This window comes from Sturnira hondurensis, unplaced genomic scaffold (assembly GCF_014824575.4).
Source record: "Sturnira hondurensis isolate 20B ecotype Veracruz unplaced genomic scaffold, ASM1482457v3 Scaffold0004068, whole genome shotgun sequence".
Lineage (NCBI taxonomy): Eukaryota > Metazoa > Chordata > Mammalia > Chiroptera > Phyllostomidae > Sturnira > Sturnira hondurensis.
Genome location: NW_028076699.1, coordinates 10187426 through 10209070, shown reverse-complemented (window position 1 = coordinate 10209070; position 21645 = coordinate 10187426). Strand labels below are relative to the sequence as shown.

The following is a 21645-nucleotide window of genomic DNA, read 5'->3' as shown; positions in this document are numbered from 1 at the left end:
CTTCTCGGAGTCTCAGTTTTCCCATCTGTGCAGCCCATCTCTCACCCTGTGCAAGGCAGAGCACAGCCCATGCTTGGCACAGACCTCTTGGTTGATCGTCTCCCTGCTGCCTTGGGGCAGGCCTACTTGGACTTGTGGAAAGAGGTGGGTAGATGGAGCCCTGCTCATGTGAAGGCCGAGGGAGCCACTTGCCATCTTCAGGCTCCAGCAGCTCAAGAAAATACTTTAGAGCCCAGAGCTTGTCAGGCAAGCTCCTCTGAGTCTCCATGTCTCAGACAGTTGTCTCCAGGCAGCAGAGCCGGAGCCAGGAGAGCAGGTCCTGCTTAGGACTAGGGTGTTTCTTTCCCTGGGCTTACATAGCCCTGAGGGCAGCCTGAGGATCCTAAAGTGATCCCTCCCAAACCCGGAGAGAGGTCTGGGCATGGCTTGGGGGAGGGAGCAGACCCAGGGGCTGGTCCAAAGGGGAGGAGAGGCGTGGAGAGTCAGAAATGCACTATCAGCACTGCCCGTCCTCCCCACTTCCTCTCTCTGAACGGATCACATCCTGTTATTGTGTGGACAGAGAAGGCCAGGAGCTGGGGAGGGAGGCAGGGCTCAGACCAAATGAGGGGGAGAGCAGGGAGGAGCCAAAGAGAATGACACAGTGGGCATTGGGTGGCTCTGGCAGCCAGGTCCTGCTTGACCCTAAGTAGCTAGGACAGGAGTGGGGCACCCAGGAGGAAAGAACAGAGTCCTTGGAGCAGCTTGAATCTGCCACGGAAAGAAGATGCTGGGGCTCATATCAGTCTGGGCCTCACTGCAAAGGCTCCTGGAAGAAAGGAAATAGCACCTCCTCCAGGAAGCCTTCCCCAGCATCCTCCCCAAACTCCTTCAATTCAAGAAACATTTACTCTGGGCCTCCATTGGCCGAGCCAATCTCCACTGCGTGTGTGTGTGTGTGTGTGTGTGTGTCTCTCACAGCACTTGCCTCCAGGGTTGTAATGCTCTGCATCCATCCCTACACCCCCCTTCTATGCAGCTTGTGAGACCTCCAGGGATAGGGACAAGGAAAGGTCCCTTGCTGGCTGCCCAGCTTTGCCCAGCATGGGGCAAGTCCAGAGGAATTCCTGCTTGAAGGGGTTAATGTTCCCACTTCTCCTTTTACGCTTTTTCTTTGTTCTGCCATTCCCAAGTACAGCCTGCTTTCCTCAATCCCGTACCAGCCAGGGGGGTTAATAAAGCTGCTTTCTCCGAAACACAACAACTTAACATATATTATTTTGAAATCACATGACAGACAGCCTTGTAAGATGAGTATTACTATCTTCATTTAACAGACAAGGAAACTGGGGCTCAGAGAGATTCAATGCCTTACCCAAAGTCACACAGCAGATACAGTAAGCGTGCCACTGTACCTTAAACCCAGGTGAGCCTGACCTCAAAGGCTTGGGTCTTTCTGTGGCCCAGCTGCCTCCCTGCTCAATCCCACTGTGCTCCAGCCTTTCCCTCCCAGAGCTGACACCACCTGGCTGTCCTCACTGCCCCGGAGTCTGTCTTTGAGCTGAACCTCTTGCTGTGGGCAAGCTCTCCAGAGCCCAGAGGATTGCCCGTGGCCCTGAGCAGATGGCTGAACAAGCTGAGCTGCCATCTCCCCCACTGCAGAGTGCAGGCCTATCTGCTGTAAGAGTGCCAACTCCCCATTGGCTGTTTCTTCTTCTCCTGAGGGGCAATGAGCACTGTCTTTGGACTCAGACCAGAATTCAAATCCTGGGTCCTTTGGTGAAGCCCTATTCCCTCATTAGGCCTCATTTCCTCCTTTGGACAATGGAGGGGGGCCCTATGTGATCTCGACTTACTCTTTTCTTATGACTCGTGATGACCGAGCCTCTGCTGCTGGACACTGTGTCCAGCACCATGGTCTGTCCCCCGAAGGCTGGTCAGAGGTGCTTGCCTGGCTCACACGGGCCACAGGGGCAGAACAGGTGTGCTGGATGCTGGGGAACAGTTCATTATTTTATAAATAGGAAGGAGACAGTGGGCAGCACAAGGAGGCAAGGCTGCTATGAACAGACCCGATACACAGCCTCTTCATCTTCATCACCCCCACCTTACTCCATCCAGGTCCAGTATGACAACCAGAGCTGTTACTGGCTCCTTACCCGCCCAGGACAATGGTATTAGGTGGGCACCTAGAGCAGGCATTTTATAGAAATGACCCTGTCTCCCACCCATCCATCTCCCCTCCACTCTCTCATTTCATACCACCCTCGAAACCGAGCTAGAACATTCTATACGGAGGAAACTTTTCATTCAACAAATGTTGAACGTGACCTGAGGCACATCTGACAGAGGGTGAGACAAATCAGCCATGGTTTTTTCCTCCAGGAGCTCGTGTTTGAATCAGGAAGCAGACAAGTAGACAAGCAGTAGGCAGCACAGAACAAAGGAAAGCCTGTGGGGACAAAAAGAGGTGGCTCACCCCATAAAGTCTCCTGGATGCTGAGGACAAGTTAACCAGCAGGGAGTGTGGGATCAGAGCATGGGTAAAAACAAAAAAGTGCAAGAACTGGATAGTTACAAAAAGAAACAAATGCAGCCTGGACCAGAAAGAGTAGTGCAATAGGAGCACAGAGAATGAAGGGCAAGTGGTGAGAGTGAGGCTGGAAAGATCAGCAGGCCATTCGGGCAAGGCTCCAGGGTGTGGCCCCTTCCCTGTGGGGGGCACAGGTTGTCCTGGGAAGCAGAAAGCCTGGTCTGCCCTGGCTGCCACTACAGCCATTATTTATGGGACATGTGGCCCTGGGGAGACTCCTTTCCTCTCTGGGCCTCCATCTTCTCGTCTGCAGGTAAGGACACTAGCCCAGGTGATCCCCAGGCTATTTGATAGCCTTAGAATCTCTGCCTGGGTGCCACAGAGCTGATGGGCTCTTCCTGACCTCTTTGCAGATGGATAGCCTCGCCCGCTCCTGGGAAAGGGCCTTCTGAAAGAGATGCTCCTCCTTTCCATTCTCCATCCATGACAAGTGCGGCTGATGCCTCCATGCCTCGCTGACACTGCTCTCACCAGAGTCATTGGTGACCTCCACATCGCCAAACCCAGCCCACAAGTCAGGCCTTTTTGCGGGGGGTGGGGGGGACCTCTCAGAGGCACTGGGTTTGGCTAACCCCACATTTGCTTTAGAGTCTGTAAGGCCACACTCTCCCAGTGTTCTCCAGCCTCTCCGACTGCTGCCTTGGCCTCCTCTCTCTGTCTCTGTCCCTCATCCTTTCACCATGATGCTCCTCAGGCTTGTAAGCACAGGTCAGGTCAGGTTCTGGGTCCAGGACCCACCCACCACTGTCACCACTAAGACCCCACTGATCTCCCTGTCCCAGAGCTGAGACTCATCATCCCACCTGCACAGAGACCTCCTAACGCTGGGCTAGGGAGAGACACACAGTCTTCCAAAAGCGAAAGAGCTTTCCTACAGGCCAGAGCATGATCCCAAGCACTCTCATGCTTTTACCCTCATAGCTACAGTTGGAAACACCCAGGACAGGACAGTCACGATCCAAACCTGGCAAGATGAGGTAAGTCACCCAAGAGGAGCCAGCATTAGCTGTGAGCACCTGGACTTCCCTTTGTGGCACATCTTTTTTCCTTAATACTAATCGCCTTCCAACTTACCATATGATCAACACATTTATGATGGTTACATGTGTCTGTGTTCATAGTCTCCCTACTAGAATTTAAGCAACCCAAGGAAGGACAGGGATTGTTGGGTCCCTGTCCAACAATCACAGCTGGATCCCCAGTGCCTAGAACAATACCCAGCTCATTGGAAGTGCTCAATAAATATTTGTTAAATGAAGTCAAGAAAGGACCGGTACTCCATTGGAAATGCCTGCCCGACCTACTGAGGACCCTGAAGATCCAAGATCCAGCATCCCCATGCAGAGGCCTCCTCAGAACCCAGAGCCCCACTCCTGAATGGTATTCCCATTCCTAAGTCTCTATTCGCTAACCCCAACGCCGCAGCCTCCATTCCTGAGCCCTATGTGAGACCTACACCCCACAACCATCAGGAGCCAGAAATAAGAGCTGCCGCCTCCACTGTGAGCCCCCAGGGAACCTGGGAACCTCCTCTGGTGAGGATTTAATATGTTTTGATCCTCTGACAAAGCACCTGCTACCCTGACCGCACGCCTCAGTTGATTAAGCGTCATCCTTCAAAGTGAAGGTCAAAGTTTCGATTCCTGGGCAGGGCACATCCTAGGCTGCAGGATTGGTCCCAGGCTGGGATGCCTATGCGAGGCAACCATCCACGTTTCTCTCTCCCATCGACGTTTCTCTCCCTCTCTTTCTCCTTCCCATCCTCTTGCTCTAAAAACTTACTTACACCTGACCAACCACAGGAGCTGAACCATACCTGTGGGGCAGCCCTGACTGGAAAGTGTTGGTGCACAGGTGCTGAGAAGAGGCCCCTGGGTAAGGCCTGGAAGAGAAAGAGGAATGGAAATCCTACTGGGGAAGCCTCAGGGAGGGGTGGGATTCCCTCTCAGAGGACAGCTGAGTCCTGAAGGCCCCCATCTCAGGGGAGGCAGGTTCTTGCCACGCCTTTCCTTTTAATGTCCCAATGCTCAGGCATATGGGTGCAACACGCAAGCACAAAGTCCAGCCCCCTTTGTAAAACTTTTATTTAGAAATCTTCCCAATATATCCTTATATATACACACACATCATCACCATAGGGGTTTTGTCACTAAAGAGTCACACGCCCACAGTGTTGGCCTCTGGGCTGTACAAAGGTCAGGTACCTGGAGCGGTTACTCCTCTTCTGCAGAAAAATGCAAAGACCAACATGATTCATCAGTTCATCACGTACAGTACAACATTGACGGAAAGTGCTGGGCCCGCCCACAGGAGCGCTGCGCTATGTACATGGGCAGGGGCAAGCCTTCGGCAGGGGCCACGTACCATTGACATCACAAGTACGACCAGACCACCCCCAAAGGCTGAGATAGTTGCTGACTGACTACAGATTCTGTGCCCTTGGTTTTGTTTTTGGAAAAAGGATAAAGGTTGTACCATTTTGTCGTTTGCCACTACAAATAAAAGAATATAAATTTTTCTTAAAAGATGGGAGTCCCTCCAGTCATTTTTGTTCTCATGATTTTTTTTTACCTTTCCATGTTTTCCCTTTAGTACAGATATTATTCTTAGAATGTTGCCCTTTTTCATGGGTGAGGAGAAGGCAGAGGAAACAGAAGGGTATGGGGGGTGCGGGTGGGAAAGGAAAATAAAATATGGATCTTCTCTAGTTCTTACAAAGACTTGAAGCTTTGTGCCTCCCTACCCAGGCCCATTTTAGGCAGTTGCATTACATTGTGCGTATTCTGCCCGTGTTCCCGTATCTCTTATCCATTCTCGCTCCTGTACCTTGCCTGGGAATGAGACAGAAATGAAGTCAATCATGAAGAAAGTAGAACAGTCACAATACAGTAATTCAGGCAAAAAAGGTTTACCCAAAGTTACCCAAAGCTGAGTGGCTGAGTAGACTTGCCCACTGCCTAGTTCCTGGACTCAGGGTGGGAACCCCCCACTGCAAGACTGCTCTGTGGGCAACGGGGTTCTTTATGGTCTCAGAATTCTACTTTCATGGTTCCAGTCAGCCCCTACCAGAGTCCTAGGAGACAGGCAAGCCAGGGTACGGATGAGAAATTGGTACTGAAAGAGACCACTTGTCCAGGCCACCCTGGGAGTCTGAGAAAAGAGGGAGGCAGGAGCTGAGCCCCCGGTAGAATGTATAATCCGTCTCCTAAAACCCATGCACCCATCCACACTGCGGCCCCAAGTCAAAGAAACCCACCGGGAAGCGCACGCACAGCCTTAGGACAGGCATTCTGTCTTCAGGCAGACAGGATTCTTCACAGAAGCTTCCAAGTACCAGAAAGGAACCATTCCTAATATCCACTAACATGATTTGGGGTGGGGGGCTGACGTGGGATAGACAGTGAGAGTGCTACAGGGTTAACTGTGGTGCTCCCACCCCCACGCACTGGACCTCACAACTTAGAAGGAGAAGGAGTCAGGGGCGGGGATCATGTGGCTATACAAGGCTGCACTCAAGGCCCCCTCACAGTGAGGGCCAGCCCTGAGCTGAAACCCAAAACATGTGGGACCTTTCCCAACAGCTGCAGTGCTGGTTCCTCCACACCACTGCGGGTAGGGCAGGGCCGTAGGATCATTCCCCTCTGACCTCAAAGGCAGAGCCTGGATGAGGGTGGCTGGGGTGGCTTGAGGGTACAATGACGGGTATGTAGGACTTGTTTGCAGTTTGTTCCATGGGCTTGAGATGCAAGTCACAGGCAGGCCTCACCTTAAGAAAACCATGTCCCATCACTTGGATTGACACAGAAGGTCAAGGAGGGGGCAGTGGTCCACTCTACAAAAGGATTCTTCACTTACAAAAAGACTCGCAGTAGTATTCTTTAAAAGATGAAGGATAAAGATTTGACTTACAAAAATGTCATGTACAACTTTTGGAGGGGGCACTCCTATTGCATTAAGCCAGCCTCCTGCATACACCCGTGATGACCGAAAGCAACACAGTCGAGGGTGTTTAAGATTCTGCTAAGTGAATGTGTGCATGTTTGAGTCCCAGCTAAGGCCTGGTTTTGGACTGGCTTCCCCGTGTCCTAGAGGTGAGACTGGATCCTGGGTAATATCAAGACCTAAAGATCCCACCAATCACCAAAGTCAGAAAAAGTCCCAAGTGCCGGGGGCGGTGGGGGGGGAACCAAATGCCAGGGTGCATCCTAGGACAGTTTGTGCTCATTTCACTTCAGAACGCCAATTGGGACCATTAGCTAACAGACATCTTGCAGCAAGGAGGTCCCTCTGAGCATCTTGGGGAATGCACAGACAGGGCCCCCACCTACTGTTGGCCCCAGCACATGCCCACCAGCACACTGGCATTTGCTCGCCGCAGGAACAGGGATGTGTAGCTGAGAACAGAGGCAGGTAGCTCTCGAGACACAACTGGCCTTTGAAGCCCACGTGCCCCAAATAGCATTTGCTCAATTTCATCTGATCACTTTTCCTTTCTCTGCCATCACACAAAGCCCAAAGGGCAGGCCTACAGCTGCAGACTTGGTCCCCACAGCCACAAGGATTGGGAAGGCAGGTCTCAGTGGGGAGAAAGTAAAGCTTCAATCCTCAGGGCAAGAAGTAAGGGCTACTTGGTTTTCTGACCCTCTGGCCCAAGTAGTTGGGAGCAGGTGGCCCACTGGCGGTCTTCTTTAGTCAGGCCCCGAAGAAGGCACCTCAAGGCTGTGACTCTACAGCAGTTGGCAAGCTGAGTGGACCAACACGGGCCTGGGTGAAGATGGGGCTGGAGAAATGGGCAGCTACTGGGTACCTATATACTTGGACAGTGTGGCCACAAAAGCCACCCAGCCAGCTTGGGAGGGGCTAAAGGCAAGGCAGAGGCTGCTGAATACCTCAGGCGAGAGCTGACAACCCCAGGTCTCAGGAAAGACAGGGCTTCCAAGCTCCAGGCCAAAAGCAGTGCTGCTCAAGCCTCTTACTTGAGAAGATTTGGGGAAGGGAGAAGACTGTGCCGTCTTCATAAAAAGTACCTACCACTTTGCTCCACTTTTCTGTTCTCCTACTGAGGTGGGAAATGAAAAAGCCAGCCCCAGAGGCAGTGTGGACTTTCCAAAGTTCAGGCATCAAGGAAAACTCATCAAGTCCATTGCCCTACTTCAGAGCTGCCTAATCTTCACCCACCTGCCCAGAAGCCCACAGTCCCAGCAGCCTGAGGGCACCTTTCTGGCTGGCCCAGGATGGCCCCAGACCCATCACCGAGGGCCAGCTCCATCAGTGGCGGGCAGCATGGCAGGATGGAGGCTGCGGGCTGTGTGCTTGGGTGCAGGCTCTTCTGTGTAGCTGTCCGGGCTGGCTGCCCCATCCAGGGAGCTGCCACAGCTGGAGTTGGGGGACAGCACATCCTGCAGGAGGTCGTCTGGAGGTGCACCACCCACTCCTCCCGCACTCCCTCCACCAGCCCCCACCACAGGGTCCTTGCCAGGCTTGGCCCGCTGGGTGCCCTCCTCCTCCTGGTCATTGAGCAGCTTGGCCAGGAAGTTGATGTACTTCATGGCCAGACGGAGGATCTCATTCTTGCTGAGCTTCTTGTCTGGGGGGTGCGTGGGAATGAGCTTGCGGAGCTCAGCAAACGCCCCATTCACATTCTGCTGTCGCCATCGCTCCCGGCTGTTGGTGAAGATGCGCCTTACGACTTTGGTATGGGGACCTGGAGGGCACAAGGGCAGGGTTAGGAGAATGGATTGGGAATCTCCCAAACATCTTCTGCTGAAGGGAAGGGGATAAAAAAAACATCCTTTGGGAAACTTGGGAAACCCAGAATACCTTCTTTTCAATTACTTAGAAAACTCTTACTCATCCTTCAAAACCCAGTACATCTGTTTCCTCTTCTCTGAGGACTCCTCTCACTCCCTCCAAAGAGATCTAACCAACTGCCACAACCCTAACATCGCTGAATCTCCATTACCCTTGATCGTTGCTGTATGCTCCTGTGCTTCTCTCTCTCTCTCTCTCTCTCTCTCTCTCTCTCTCGGCAGTGAGACATTTGAGGACAGGGCTGCTTTTTATTCATTCATTTGCTCACTAACTCACTGGTACCAAGAGGCCATATTACACTAGTTATGAAGCCAAACTCTGGAGCCAGATTTTTCTGGATTCAATTCCTGACTACTACTCACTAGATAGTGACTTCGAGCAACTTACTTAAACCCTCTCTGCCTTAGCTTCATCAGCTGTAAAATGGAGATAATACTAGTCACTCAAATGTAGGGTTATCACATGGATCTAACAACTAACACGGGCAAAGATTTTAGGACAATGCCCGTCTCAGATTAAATATTTGTACAATCAATGTTAGCCATTATTATCTGTGCATCAATTATTTCCTAAGAACCAGGCACTAAGGAATAATGGTGAACAAAACAGCAGAGTGGCTGCCCTCCTGGACCTTACATTCTAACGGGAATGACAGATGATGAATAAGTAGCAAACAGATAACAAACAGACAGGAGGCTGAACACAAATAAAAGATGGAAGAGAACTACTAGGTTTAGCTGAGTTGGTTGAGGATGGCCTGTTGGAGGAGGTAACATCTATAAGGTAAGAACTTAAGCTGAAGAAGAGCCAGCCAGCCACGCACGGAAAGATGGAATGGCATGTGCAAAGGCCCTGAAAAAGAACTGAAACCAGCCTGGCTGGATCAGTGTGGGTGAGATCAGAGAAGGCTCAGTCCAATCCCACAGGGCCTTGGAGTAAGGTGCGAGGATTTTATTCGAAGGGTGATGAAAAGCACAGCATAAGGATTTAGTAAATGTCTGCCGACTGATCATGCTGGCAGGTAGGGGACTGGAGGAGAAAGCAGAGACCAAAGGGAAAAGGACTTACACTGTGGGCCCTCTCCCCCAGGAGAGGAGTGGAAAGATAGCCATGCACAGGGTCGGCCTGAGGCTGTAGGCAAGCATTTGAGGGCTGCCTCAGTCTACCTGTGTCTACAATACACTGATTACAGACTGAATCAATATCCACTGGCGTTCATGTGCTAAGACTTGCAGAGCAGTGGCATGTATCCAGTGTGAGTGTATCTAGCACCTATGATGTACAAAGCACTGTGTTGCATCCAAGCCTGACCTGGATTCCCAAAGCCAGGGAAGACAGAGGTGAGCCCTGCTAGTGCTTCCGAGCTCTGGCCTGGGGTGGCCGCTTCTCTCCCCATCACAGAGCTGGGCTCCCAGTAGTCTTCAGGAAGCTCTGCATATGGAAGGAATTGCCAGTATTGGCATATTTGTTTGCCTTCTTCCTATGACCCCTGGAACCAGACCTCAATATGTGGAAACTTGGGGAGGGGAGAAGAAGAAAGGGAAAACCAAGACAGCCTCTGAAACCCACTGCTCATTTCACAGCTAAGGGAGCCTGGACAGAGAAGACCTTGCCTTCAAGGTCAGTCTGTGACCCAGCTCCTCCACGCCAGCACTTCCTACTTGATCATCTCTCCTACATGTGTGCACGTGTGCTCACACACATGTTTTCCAGGGAAAGAGCACTTGGCTCCTGCCACGGTGCCTCTGAAGCTGTCCTTCCAAACCCCAACAGGCCCCAGCCCAGCTGACCATTTGCCAAAGGCCAGACCCAGGCTAGGAAAAACATAGCACACCTGCTGAGCAGCCCTACCCCAGGTGCCTCAGATAACTTGTTCTCTGCCTCCAGGCCAGACAATGGGGAGTCCCTCAGTTGTGACTAGGGAGAACCAGCCCCTGCTCCATGACTCATGGTAGCTGATCTTGAGGGAGCTCCTATGTCGGGAGGAGAGGGGAGCTTTGTGACTGCTGTCACAGGTAGAGCTAGACAGGCTCCAAAAGGAGCACCTACCCTGGGCCAGGCGCTAAAAACACTTGACCCCACTGTACACTTTCAATAACGTGAGGAAGCTGTTATACCCTTCACTTTACAGATGAGCAAACCGAGGCCCAGAGAAGTTCAGCAACAGGAACCACGTGGAGTCCTGACTTTAGACCTTGCATTAGTCCCAGTATTATGCACTCTTTATGGTTAAATTTCTGATTCGAAGTCAGTGGGCTTATCCTGCACCCACACGCCCTCCCCTTCACCATCATTTCTGTCTGTTCTTCTGTAGCTCCTTCCCAGAGAACTACCCACCTCTCCTCACCCTCCTGCCTGAGTCTATCCATCCTGTACGACCTCTGTTTTTCTCTGGCTGGCCACTGAACAGATGCTCAGTAAATATTGGTAACATCATGAGTAATAGCTTCCCTAACCCTCCTGCACTCCCTGCAAACCGTTACACCCTTCCCATCTCCTTCCTCTCTTCTGTGCCTATTTCTGTTGCTTCTGCTCTTCATAGAAAATACCTCTTGCTTGGGGAACTTCAGGGCTGGTCTTGCCTACTTTCTGTTTGGTACACTCACCTCCCCTCTCTAACCCAGCATCACTGACACCCCATCACCCTTCCCTCTTCACTTACGCCCATGTTGCCCCAAACTGGCTGGATCTTTTGAGGTCTGTTCCTTGTCTAGACTCTGTCCCTTTTCTCCAGAAGCTCCAACTCCACGCACATCCCTGGCTCCAAGGCCTCAAGTGTCTTTCCTTCAGGAGTCCAAGCCCAGCACTGGGAGCTCCAGGGATTCCCTCCATATCCCTCAGCTCTGAAGAGCTTGCTCTCCTGGCCTCCTGGGGTTGGGCCCCATCTCCTACATCAGGTCATCCTTGGGAAGAGGGAAGGGGTCTTCAAATTATCCACTCATTCAACCTCTTCCCTCAAGTTCAGGGCCAAAGACGACTCAGACAGTACATAATAGCAGGGCTGGGGGCCCTTCTGGGGAAGCAAAGGGGCGGTGTAGAATCTATGATATCAAGAAGGGAACTTCAGGTCTCTGCCCTGAGTGTGGAACAAGGGACAAGAAGGCCCCGCAATGTCGGGACTTAGAAAGAATTGCACTGTGAATGTGCAATTCCAGGCAAGGAGAAGACTCCAGACTCCAAAGAGGTCTTAAAAAGAAGTGCAGAGGGAATCCTTGAGGGTTAGCACTTAGTGTAGGGGCAACCTGTGTTTCTGTCCTCCCCCAGGATCTTTGCTGGGCATAGGAACAGAGCTACAGTGGAGACTGCAATGGACCCTAAGAGGTTTGGGCTAAAGGCCACAGCGTATCTTCACCCCCATGTCCCTTCTTCCCTAGTCCCCACTCAGTTGCAAACTTCCAGCATTGGGGGGTTCCAAGGTAGCCTACCCATCCACGCGAGACACCTAGGAGTAGTCCCCATGACCCCTCCTTCAAGGGATCTAACCAGCATGAGAGGCAAATAACAAAGGTGGGGACAGACAGACTCACCATCGGTAATCTCCATCTCATAAGGGGAGGGTCTCCTCTTCACTCGGTTATTGGTGGCAAACATAGAGAAGGCATCTGGTTCCCCAAAGAACCCACTGTGGGAAGGAGCAGGCAAATCACAAGATCACACGTAGCGTGGAGGTGAGGCAGAGGCTCCTTAGCAATCCCTCTGCATGTCCTTGAACCTCCCACCCCTGGAAAAACAGGGGCAGCCCTGGTCCCTTCACACCTGAATTGGGGATAGGAGCATGAAACACACACACAAGCATACACAGAATGCTCCCACCCTCTCCGTGGTGAAACCAGCAAGGGGTGGTAGAGTCACATACCCACACACCCCTACACACACACACACAATCAGAAGTGAACATATGGAACAAACACAAAAAATGAACACACGCCCCACAAATAGATGTACTCCCTTCCCCCAGCACAATCGCATAATCTACAACCTCCACTCTCAAACAGGTGCTCTCACGGGCAGATGTGACCTCCTCACTCGGTGCTGTGCAACTCCAGCACCACAAAAGGGCACACTGTCTCCTCCCCCCACACCCCACTTTCACCATGGTCCCATGGGGCCTGTGGACAGACAGACAACAGACAAGAGACCCTAACTCCGCACCGCTGCCATTCCCCCTCCGTCACACATTCGGGGCTCTCCATCGCTTTTTCCTGGAGTCCCCTGCACACCCACTGAATGACGCACACTGTGCATCCCTGCCTCATCTGCCTGTCCCCACCCCAGCCCTGCCACCATCTCTTCACCAGCTCAGTGGCCTTGGCAGGGAAGTGGACACCCTCACACCAAGGGGTGGAAAAGCTTGGGGCCAGAGACCACAGCTGGGACAAAGGGTCTGGACAGAAGAGGAAGGGTTCCACTCCCAAGGCAGGCCCTGGAGCAGAGATTTTGGGTGCAGAGGAGGGGTCCCATTTCCAACCACCCTCAGACCCTTATCTCTTACCTGTCCCCACAGGGCGGCTGCTTCCAGAAGGACTCACAGTGGAGCACATTCAGACACACTCTTGCCTGGTACTCACATTCACCAGACTCCCTCCTGGCGCCCCTTACCCCGAAACCACACGACACACCCTGCTTCTACGCACCCACGGCCACAGGCCTGCACTCCCCCTTCTCGGCCTCCCCACCCCGGGGCGCGCTGCAGTCACAAGGCATCCCCTGTCTGCCCGCGCCCGCTCACTCACACGCTCCCACACACGCTCACAGCGAGCTCCGTTCTCACTTGCACACGGGGACCCCAGCTTCTAGGCTTTGACGCCCATGAGCTTAAAACACCCCCTCTCTTCTTGAGCTCCAGTCAGGCAGCCCAGTAAAAGCAGACGCGGGTGACCGCCCGCCCGCCCACAGCGCCCTCCCTCCGGGCGCTTACCTGCCGAGGGTCGCCAGCGGCTGGCTCAGGCTGTAGAGGAGCGTGCGGCCCGGGCCGGCCGGGGCCGCCAGCGCGGGCGGACTCAACTGCACCATCCGGCCGTCCCCGGTCAGCTCCGCGGGCGCCGGAGCGGGCGCGGGCGCCGGGGTGGGCCCGGGAGGTCTGCACAGCTCGGTGGTTGGCACCCGATGGCGCGCTTCGGCCGCGGCGGCGTCGCGGCCCTTTAAGTCTCGCACGGCGACGCCCCCACCCGCGGGGCCGCCCCCCGGGCCACCGCGCGCTCCCAGCTCGATCACCGGGGGCTCGGCTGGGGTAGCGCGGCTCGTCTCCTTGGCGACGCCGTTCAGCAGGACCAGGTGCGGGGGGGCCATGCGGGCCTCGGCCGCCTCCCGTCCCTCTAGCGGGGGGTCACTGCGTGCCGCCTCGCTGGGCGGCTGCTCCGTCATCCTGCCGGCAGACAGATAAACAAGCGGACGCCCGCTCTAAAAACCAACCCCAGGCCACTGACGTGGGTGGGGTAAGGGGGTTAAGGCAGAAAGAGAAACTCACGCACCGAGACGTGAGAAAAGGCGACAAACTTAGAGCCACATCGACACACACTGGCCCTCTGGGCCTAAGGCCCAAGCCGGGCTGGGGCGGCCGGGGTGGGTGGGTGAACTCTGGTTTGGGAGAAGAGGGGAGGGTGCCTGAGAGACACAGAGACGGAGGGCCGAAAGGACAGACAGAAAAGGGCCGACAGACAGAGTGGAAGAAAAGGAATACAGCATCGGAAGACAAACAGAAGAGGGAAAAGGAGGAAGGAAATGTAGAAAGAGGCGAGAGAGAAACATCACCACCACCACCCAGTGCCCCTTCTCAAGCCGCAAGGGAAGAGGAGGGAACGAATCCCCGACCGAGTTCCTCCCGCCCCTCTTTTGGTTTTGGCGGGGAATCCGTCCCGAGGAGGTGGGGGGCTTTAAGAACCTCTCAGCGGTGCAGCCTCCAGCCCACGCCATACACACACCTAGAAACCCGGTGGGTTGCAAGTAGGGAGTTTAAGGAATGGAGGCTACAGGACCTGGGGCCCACTCTGCTGGAGCTGCCAGAGAATCACCCGAGGAACCAGCACCCCTTTCAACATGTATTCACCCGCTTCGGGGTGTCTGTCTACACTAAGCAGATCCACGCTGTATTCTGTGCGGTCGCTGAAAACCCCAGCCACCCTTTGCCCGCACCGGGACGGTAGATGAGACATCTGGAAGGGAAGATAAAGATCCTGGCCCTGCTTCCCTGCGCACTCCACCCTCTCTGCTCACCTGCACTCAGAAGTGAGGTGGGGTCTGGAAGGGAGGGCCGGCTGAGGCAGCAAGGAGCCTGAATATGTAAAGGGTGCCCCTGAGGCTACTGGGGTCTGGGCTCTCATCCACCGGTAGGAAGGGGTGTCGTAAAGGCCGTTGCACTCTCCCAGCACTCCCCTCCCGCCTTTCTGCCTTGACAACGTCCTCTGGGAAATACCTCCTCGTGCAGTTAAAAGCACTGTGCAACAGCGCAAGTAAACATTATTATTGACTTGAAGACTGGGCCTTGCCCCAAGTCACACTGATCTGTGGAACTCTGGTCTCACTCTGTCTGTACTATCCTCCACATATGCAATCCCATACACATCCCTGGAGCCAAGGACACTGCTCTCCTCCACAACCGTACTCCAGGATGACCACAGAGGCTCCACTGCCCCATGAGCAGTTTCTCCCATCACCCTGTTTCAATGGCAGTGGAGCCAGGCCCCATCTAGAGCTAAAACAAAAACAAAACAAAAAAAACTTGAGACTCTAGGCCCAGAGGTTGGGGATGCTTGTGAGTCGTTTTACTTAAAAAAACAATCACACCAAATTCAGCAGGCTTCATAAGCTGTTCAAAATAAGTCTCCTGTTTTCAGAATTCTATAATTGGGGTATTTTAGAGCAGAAAATAAATACACGAATATCCAATTCACCCCCAACCAGAGTCCATCTAATCATTCACGGCAGCCATTGAGCTCCGATTCTGCCACGGCGGTGCTCAAGACGGAAGGCGGCCTGGGCACCATCCTCCCACACGAGAAGAGAGACTGGATGGATTTTCTGAAACCTCTTCTTAAACTCAGCTCAATTGCCAGGAGACACACAATCGGACCGAGAATCACCATTCAGGCTGTGCTTCTTCCCTGGGTCTGCCAACCCTGAGGCCCGGCCCAGGAACAACAGAATTCACCGAGGCCTGGTGCAAAGGAGCTGCAAAGGCGGTGGGTCCACAACACTCCCCTGGAAGCGAGTTTATGATGATGGCGGAAACAATAGATCTGTATGCACAGAATGGGACCGACACGATAGTGCGGCCACTAGAAATGTGCCCGAGGAATACCTGTAGGCCCTCCTGGTTCCTCTGCAGCAGAGAAATGCACCAGAATATACTATTCTGCATCGAAACACAGGCGCCCCAAGGTGCTGGCTCCCTACCTTACTGTCCCAATGCGTGGTGCGCCCAGTGACACGTGCTTCAGCCCCAGTTTCTAACCGAGAGACAAACGGCGTGCACTGCAACCGGACTGAGCTCAGGCTCTCCTTACGACACATCTATACCCTCTGGTTAATTCCAGGGCTCCCCCACTGAGCATAGGAGCGGATCCTGGAGGAGTAAGGGGAGTACATATTCCATATGAGTCGTCCGTGGCCCCAAATGCTCTGCCAGAGACCTATAAATATCTGTATCTCCCAGGCTCCCTGTGGGAAACCTATGATTGGTCCCCAGGGTCTGTGGCGGACCACTCCCTGACTGGCCCTCCCCGGAACTCAGGAAAACCAAGCGGGTTCTGCAACCAGCATCACCCGGGCCAGGGACCCTTGCCTCAGAGAATGCCACGGGGGGGGGGGGGGGGGGGGGGGGGGGGGGGGGGGGGGGGGGGCTCACAAACACCTTGGGTTGTCGGTTTTCAGGACCTAACCGCATCACTTGGCTTCGTTTAAGATGACTAAAAGGAAAGCCTGAATGATTTTCGTTTATCGTTTTTATTTGGGGAAGATGAGGGAAGGGAGAGAAGGTTTCAAGCTGAATGGCATTAGCGAATTCGACCATTACAATTCATCTGTCTTTGTGCAGCCAAAACCCAGCTCCCAGCACCCGACACCGGATTTTCACTTTTGTTGCGAGCCGCCAGAACGTTTCCGTGCGCCCGAACAAGTCTGGGGACCCGGGAGCTTTGAAGGGGTAGGGGGAGGCGTCGGGTGTCAGGCAGCTCCCAATTCCTAAACGGAGAGTTTCTTACACTAAAAGAGTCCCCGGGGCGCCTGGGGCTAGAGCCACCGCCTCAGACCCGGCTTCCAGACCTCACGGTGCACCCACACCCGCACACCCTGGGGGAGCCTCGAGTACGCTCGCTCGAGAACCGCAGCACCAGTGAACAGACCCACTTCCCCATGCTGCTAGGGGAGTGCAGGGGGGCTCCGGCGCCCCACCCTAGGCCTTCAGCCCCGGCCAGGGCCCACCCGAGTCGGGACTGCTCTAGCCAGGATGGCTGCGGCCTTCTTCCTGCTGCCGGGTCCTCTGGCGCCCGCGGCCCGCGCCACCCCGACGCAGCCTCCCCCGAGTTGGGAGCCTTGGGCAACGTTCACAGAACCGATGGGAGCGCCCTGCGGGACTAAGGTCCTGGTTTTATTAGATGTAAAATAAATAAGTAAATAGCTTTTGTGGGTTTTTTTTGTTTGTTTGTCTGTTTTTAACCGAGAGTCGAAAAAGGAAAGGGCCCTGCTGGAAGCCTCGGAGGGCACGGTCAGGGCGATGTCAGTCGCGGGACACCCAGCTCTCCAGGTCCATCCTCCCCTCCTCCCGGTTCCGAGGACCCACTGTCCTCTCCCCTGAGCCTCCCCCACCCAGGCCGGAACCCAAGGCCTTCCCGGACACAGTTTGCACAGATAACGTTCCCCCCCAACTCACCTGGGGCATAGTTAGAGAGGCCGACCCCTCTGCACAGGATCTCCACTCCGCCGCCGGACACCGGCGGAGCCGAGGTCCAGGTCGCGGACGCGGGTCTTTGCTTCCCCGGGTCTGGCCCAGAGACCGGCAGTTAGGCCGCGGCGTGGTCCTGGGCGGTCTGCCGCGCCCAGACCGAGTTTCCAGGAAAGATGGGGGTGGAGAGAAAGAGGGAGGCGAGAGGGAGGGAGGGAGAGAAATGGGGGTCAGTGGCTGGGAATTACCTCACGTCCTCGCCGGCGAGCCCAGGGGAGTCTCGAGCCGCTTTCCGCCCCCCACCTGCAGGTGTTCGGAGCCCCCCCCCCCCAGCCCATAGAAAGACCCTACACCTGACCAATCAGGGATAGCGACTCAGTCCGACCACAACAACAGCCCCGCCGCAGTCCTCCCGGGGCGTCTGCTGACCCTCCAGGCAGGACGTCTGTCTCCGCCAGGCCGAGTTTGCGCTCTCAGCACCCGCGTGTGGACGAGGCCGGCTACGCAGCCGTCAGGCCGGACCGGAGGCTGCAGCCCACGGTGGCCCGCAGCCTGGTTTCGGTGTGTGTGTGTTGGGGGCGGGGGGGGCGGCTCTTGTGGAACGTGTGTCAGAAAAGGGGAATCCAGTCTTCAAGCCCTGGTCCGTGGAGCCGAACCTCCGAGCCCTCCATTCTCTCCGCGTCCCCCCTACCTGCCCATCTCCAGCCCAAAGCGAAACCAGAACGCAATTCAAAGACTGCCTTCGCGCAGGAATGGAGTCGGAACCTCAGGGATCCCAGAGGAGGGAGTGGTGGTGGTGGTATCTGATCCATCCAGGACTGTTTTTTCTTCCCATTGATTAAGAAAAATTAAAAAAAGAAGGGCGAAAGGAAACGAGGACAGAAAAGGAGTTTAATTTGGGCATGGGTGCAGGACGCAGTGTGAAGATAATGTTTTATTGAGTTGTAAACCTGAAGCCTATAGGGCTTTACTAACCAATGCCACCCTAATAAATTCAATTTTAGAAAATGAAAGGAAGGAAGGCGATAACCAGTGCCTCAACCATCTCTACACAACGGATTTCGATTTGTCAGTGTTCAGAACATCAAGGAAGGGGAAAATTCTAATAATTTCTCGCAGCGATAAACAAGGCAAAGAGGAGGGTGAAAATGAACCCACTATTACTTTCCAGCGTTAGGGGTAGCAAGATTTAATCCCCCTCCCCCGCCTTTGGAAGGTTTTGTTTAATTTGTTTTGTTTAAATCTTCAAGGCTATATAGGATCACTCATGGAAATTTTGGATTAATTGCAGAGGTCTCCATCTTTTTGCCCCGATTTTGGTGGAAAAATAGGAACAATTACTCCCTGAGGTTTCAATCCAATGCGGGAGATTTTCTTTCTCCTCTAATCCACAGGGCAGAGGGGCGGGAAGGAGAGGAATCCGATCATTCCCGGGGTCTTACGTCGGGACTCGCTTTTTGCTGTGTGACCAGTCCCTTTCTCCCCCAACCCTAAATCCAGAAACTTAAATTTTAAAAAAAGAGAGCGAGAGAGCTGCTGTTGGGGGTAGGGAGTAGGGAGCAAGCCTCGAGGCTTTGTTTAGCTCCACAGGAGCTAAAAGGAAAAAGCCGATTTACTTCTGGACGATTATTTTAGTTAATAAGACAATGGCGATGACACTAGCAACCACTGCAGCTGGAAAACAAAACCCTTTCCTTCGGACCCGAGGCAGCACTGACCTCGTCCTTCCGAGACCGGCCCAGGTCGCCGGTGCGGCGGGTGCCCGACCCTGGCGGGAATGGCGCTTACCCGGGAGGGGTGGGCAAGTGTTCCTCGGAGGTGATCCCGAGGGCCCCCACCTGAGGCTCGAGGCTTGGAGAAAGCGCCCATTGTCTTTTCCAGGCGTCTACCACGGACCCCAGCGGTCGTGCGCGCGAAACTGACCCGGAATGGACAAACGCCGGAGCGCGGCGGGGACCCAGGCCGGCGGCTACCGGCAGGGAGGTGAGGGCCCGGGCGGGCGCTGCTCAGCTCAGAGTGTGGAAGAGCCTTCCACGCATTAGCCTCCGAAACGCGGAGGCACAGACTGGCCTCCGGACAGAGCAGCCACCGATCAGGCTCCGGCTGTCCATCCACGCCGACAGTGGCTTCGGAATACACCGTAAGATGGAGTAAAATGTGAAATCCTCCTCCTCCTCGCTCCCAGGCAGCCCCCTCACCTAGCGCCTCCACCTCTCTCACGCGTTCCCTGCTACTGGCCAGCCGTGTGCAAATGCGCTTCTAAAGGACACAAGCACACAGTCACACAATCCAGGGGACAGGACCACACACGGTCCAGCCCCATGGCAGGGAAACAGCCCCACTCTGACCCACAAATCGACATGGTCGGGCCCGTTCATTGTCCACTATGACACAACGAAATCAGTCCAACGCAGTCGCTCGTGGACACACAACTCCACCTAGTCGAGATCACACACGCCCAACACAACAACGGAACCACCCAGACACAATCCCAAAGGCAGCACAGCCCACACACAGACCAAGACCCGTGTGGAGAAGCCAAACTAACGTCATTATGTGCAACGATGAAAACGCAGAAGAGCCACCGAGAACCCGAATCCACACACCCAAACCGCGCAAACACCACTCCACTCGGACGCACACCCGATCGCCAACAGCACCACACTCGGGAGAAGCCCAGGCTGCCCGCCGCGGACACACGCGCCCTCACAGTCCCACCGCACGCACACAACCACGAAGAAGGAATGGAAACCAACCACCGCCTCGCGCGTTTCTGTATATTGCGTAAGGAAAAGGGGAAGGAAGGAAGAGAGTCTCTGAGACGGGAGGGGCGGCAGCGGCGAGCGCGACGGCATCCGTGGAAAATGCCCCCCATCGAAAGAAGCCGGGGGAAGAGAAGCGCAGAGCTCTTCGGAGAGCAGAGAAACAAGAGGGAGGGGATGGACGGGGAATCCCGGGAGGCCGCAGGTGGCTTCCCCACAGAAAAAGGCCAGAATGCTCACGTTTTGCAGCTACGGGGGGACGCGTGTGGCCAGGCTGAGGCCTGGGCCTCGGTGCGGGGGGCCTCCCCCGCGCCCGCCCGCCCCCGCGCGCGCGCAGCGCCCGGGGCTGCTCCGCAGACTCGCTCTAATCCCGCGCACGTTCCAGGCCTCGTTAGCAGGGGCCGCGGCGCGCCCGGGCGGTGTGCGCCGAGGAGATAAAGCAGCGCGGCGGGTCCGCTCGCCCTCGATAAGCGACTCGGCCATTATGGGCCAAATGATTCATTTTAATTTGGCAATTTCACCGGAGGGAGTGGGGACTGGCTGCGTGGGGCTGGGACCGGCTCCGGAATGAGCCTCGCGGAAAGTCGGACGCTCTGTCTAGGACCCTATGGGTCCGGCCCCATTTCTGGTCGCGAGGCCTCTCGGAAAAAGCAGACTCCCCGCCACCTCGTCCCTCCCTCGGCCTTCCAGACGCCTTTCGTCAGCGACTCCCCTCCCGGCACTCCGTCCCTGCCTCGGAAGCCCGGGACACCGAAACCATCACTCCTCATCCTTCCCTGCAGCCCCAATTTACTCTCCCCAGTGTCCTAGACACCCCGATTTCACGGGGCAACTACTCCCTGATATCCCACCTGCTCCAGCCTTCCCTCTTCCCTTTCCACCACCTCCCCCCCGCCCCCGCCCCGCTCTTTTCTGCTCTAAGACTCAGCCTGCTGGCCGGGAACGACACGGGCTGCGCTCGCACCCAGGGCTCTGTGGAGGCAGAACTGGTGTCAGTGGAGAGATGAAAATGTCCATTCTACTGCGTTTCAGGCTAAGCCCAGAGCCCAGGAACATCCCTCCTCCCATTATATTTCAAACGTTTTAATCTTGCTCCTGAAGCACAGTTCTAAGCACTCTACAAACATCAACTCATTTAGTTCTCCTAAACAATCCTAAAAGGCTGGTGCTATTCTCACACTCAATTTACACATGAAGAAACTGAGGCACTGAGAATAAAAGTGATTTTTCCAATGTAACGTATCTAGTGAGTGGTGGAGCAGGGGTCTGAAGCAAATTATGCGGAGTGCTCTCCAGAGCCCAGCTGATGAAGAAGGGCAGCTGGGGCCTAGGCGCGGAGGAAGATCTGGGCTTCACTCGCTGGAGGGAACAGAATCTGTACTGTGGGGTAGAAAGCTGGGTTCGGAGAGGTGTAGGGGACCGGAGCTCAGCCCATGGAGGGTATCTAAGTTCTTTCTTTTATGGTGGAGTGATAATAGCACAGGTTCGAATCTTACCCTTAGCCTTGAACCTGTTTCTTCGTCTGTGAAAGGAGGAGGTAGTGCCCACCTCACAGAGCAGTTGCAAGGATTGAATAGAATGATCTTTAAAAAGGGATGGTGAGGACAATAATCTATGAAACC

At 54.7% G+C, this 21645-nt stretch overlaps 1 protein-coding gene and 1 long non-coding RNA gene across 9 annotated transcripts; one reads left to right on the top strand and one right to left on the bottom strand.

The window, feature by feature from the left end:
* The first annotated feature begins 1317 nt into the window (after positions 1-1317).
* LOC118985055 (uncharacterized) lies at positions 1318-3726 on the top strand. The gene is made up of 4 exons (XR_005066044.1): positions 1318-1659; positions 2101-2160; positions 2365-2825; positions 2926-3726. It is a non-coding gene; the product is annotated as an uncharacterized LOC118985055 (long non-coding RNA).
* A 914-nt stretch (positions 3727-4640) lies between these two features.
* TAL1 (TAL bHLH transcription factor 1, erythroid differentiation factor) lies at positions 4641-20420 on the bottom strand. 8 transcript variants are annotated; one of them, XM_037043337.1, is made up of 5 exons: positions 20264-20420; positions 17250-17406; positions 13302-13748; positions 11911-12005; positions 4641-8276 (listed from the first exon to the last, which is right to left on the bottom strand). In XM_037043337.1, the coding sequence occupies exons 3-5, from the start codon at positions 13745-13747 to the stop codon at positions 7822-7824; spliced, it is 996 nt and encodes a 331-aa protein (XP_036899232.1). In that variant the 5' UTR covers position 13748; positions 17250-17406; positions 20264-20420; the 3' UTR covers positions 4641-7821. The 8 variants fall into 8 exon arrangements, with proteins under 8 accessions (XP_036899232.1, XP_036899237.1, XP_036899234.1 ...); XM_037043342.1 differs by having other exon boundaries at positions 17250-17360; XM_037043339.1 differs by lacking the exon at positions 20264-20420 and adding an exon at positions 19050-19995.
* Between the last annotated feature and the right edge of the window lie 1225 nt (positions 20421-21645).

What these genes read in the sequence shown, in the direction of transcription:
- TAL1 (XM_037043337.1), bottom strand. Translation starts at nt 13,747, where the DNA reads ATGACGGAGCAGCCGCCCAGCGAGGCGGCACGCAGTGACCCCCCGCTA. An exon ending in CCGCTGGCGACCCTCGGCAG is followed by an intron (nt 12,006 to 13,301) that starts GTAAGCGCCCGG and finishes TCCTTCCCACAG; the next exon opens with TGGGTTCTTTGGGGAACCAG. An exon ending in TGAGATGGAGATTACCGATG is followed by an intron (nt 8,277 to 11,910) that starts GTGAGTCTGTCT and finishes TGTGCCCTCCAG; the next exon opens with GTCCCCATACCAAAGTCGTA.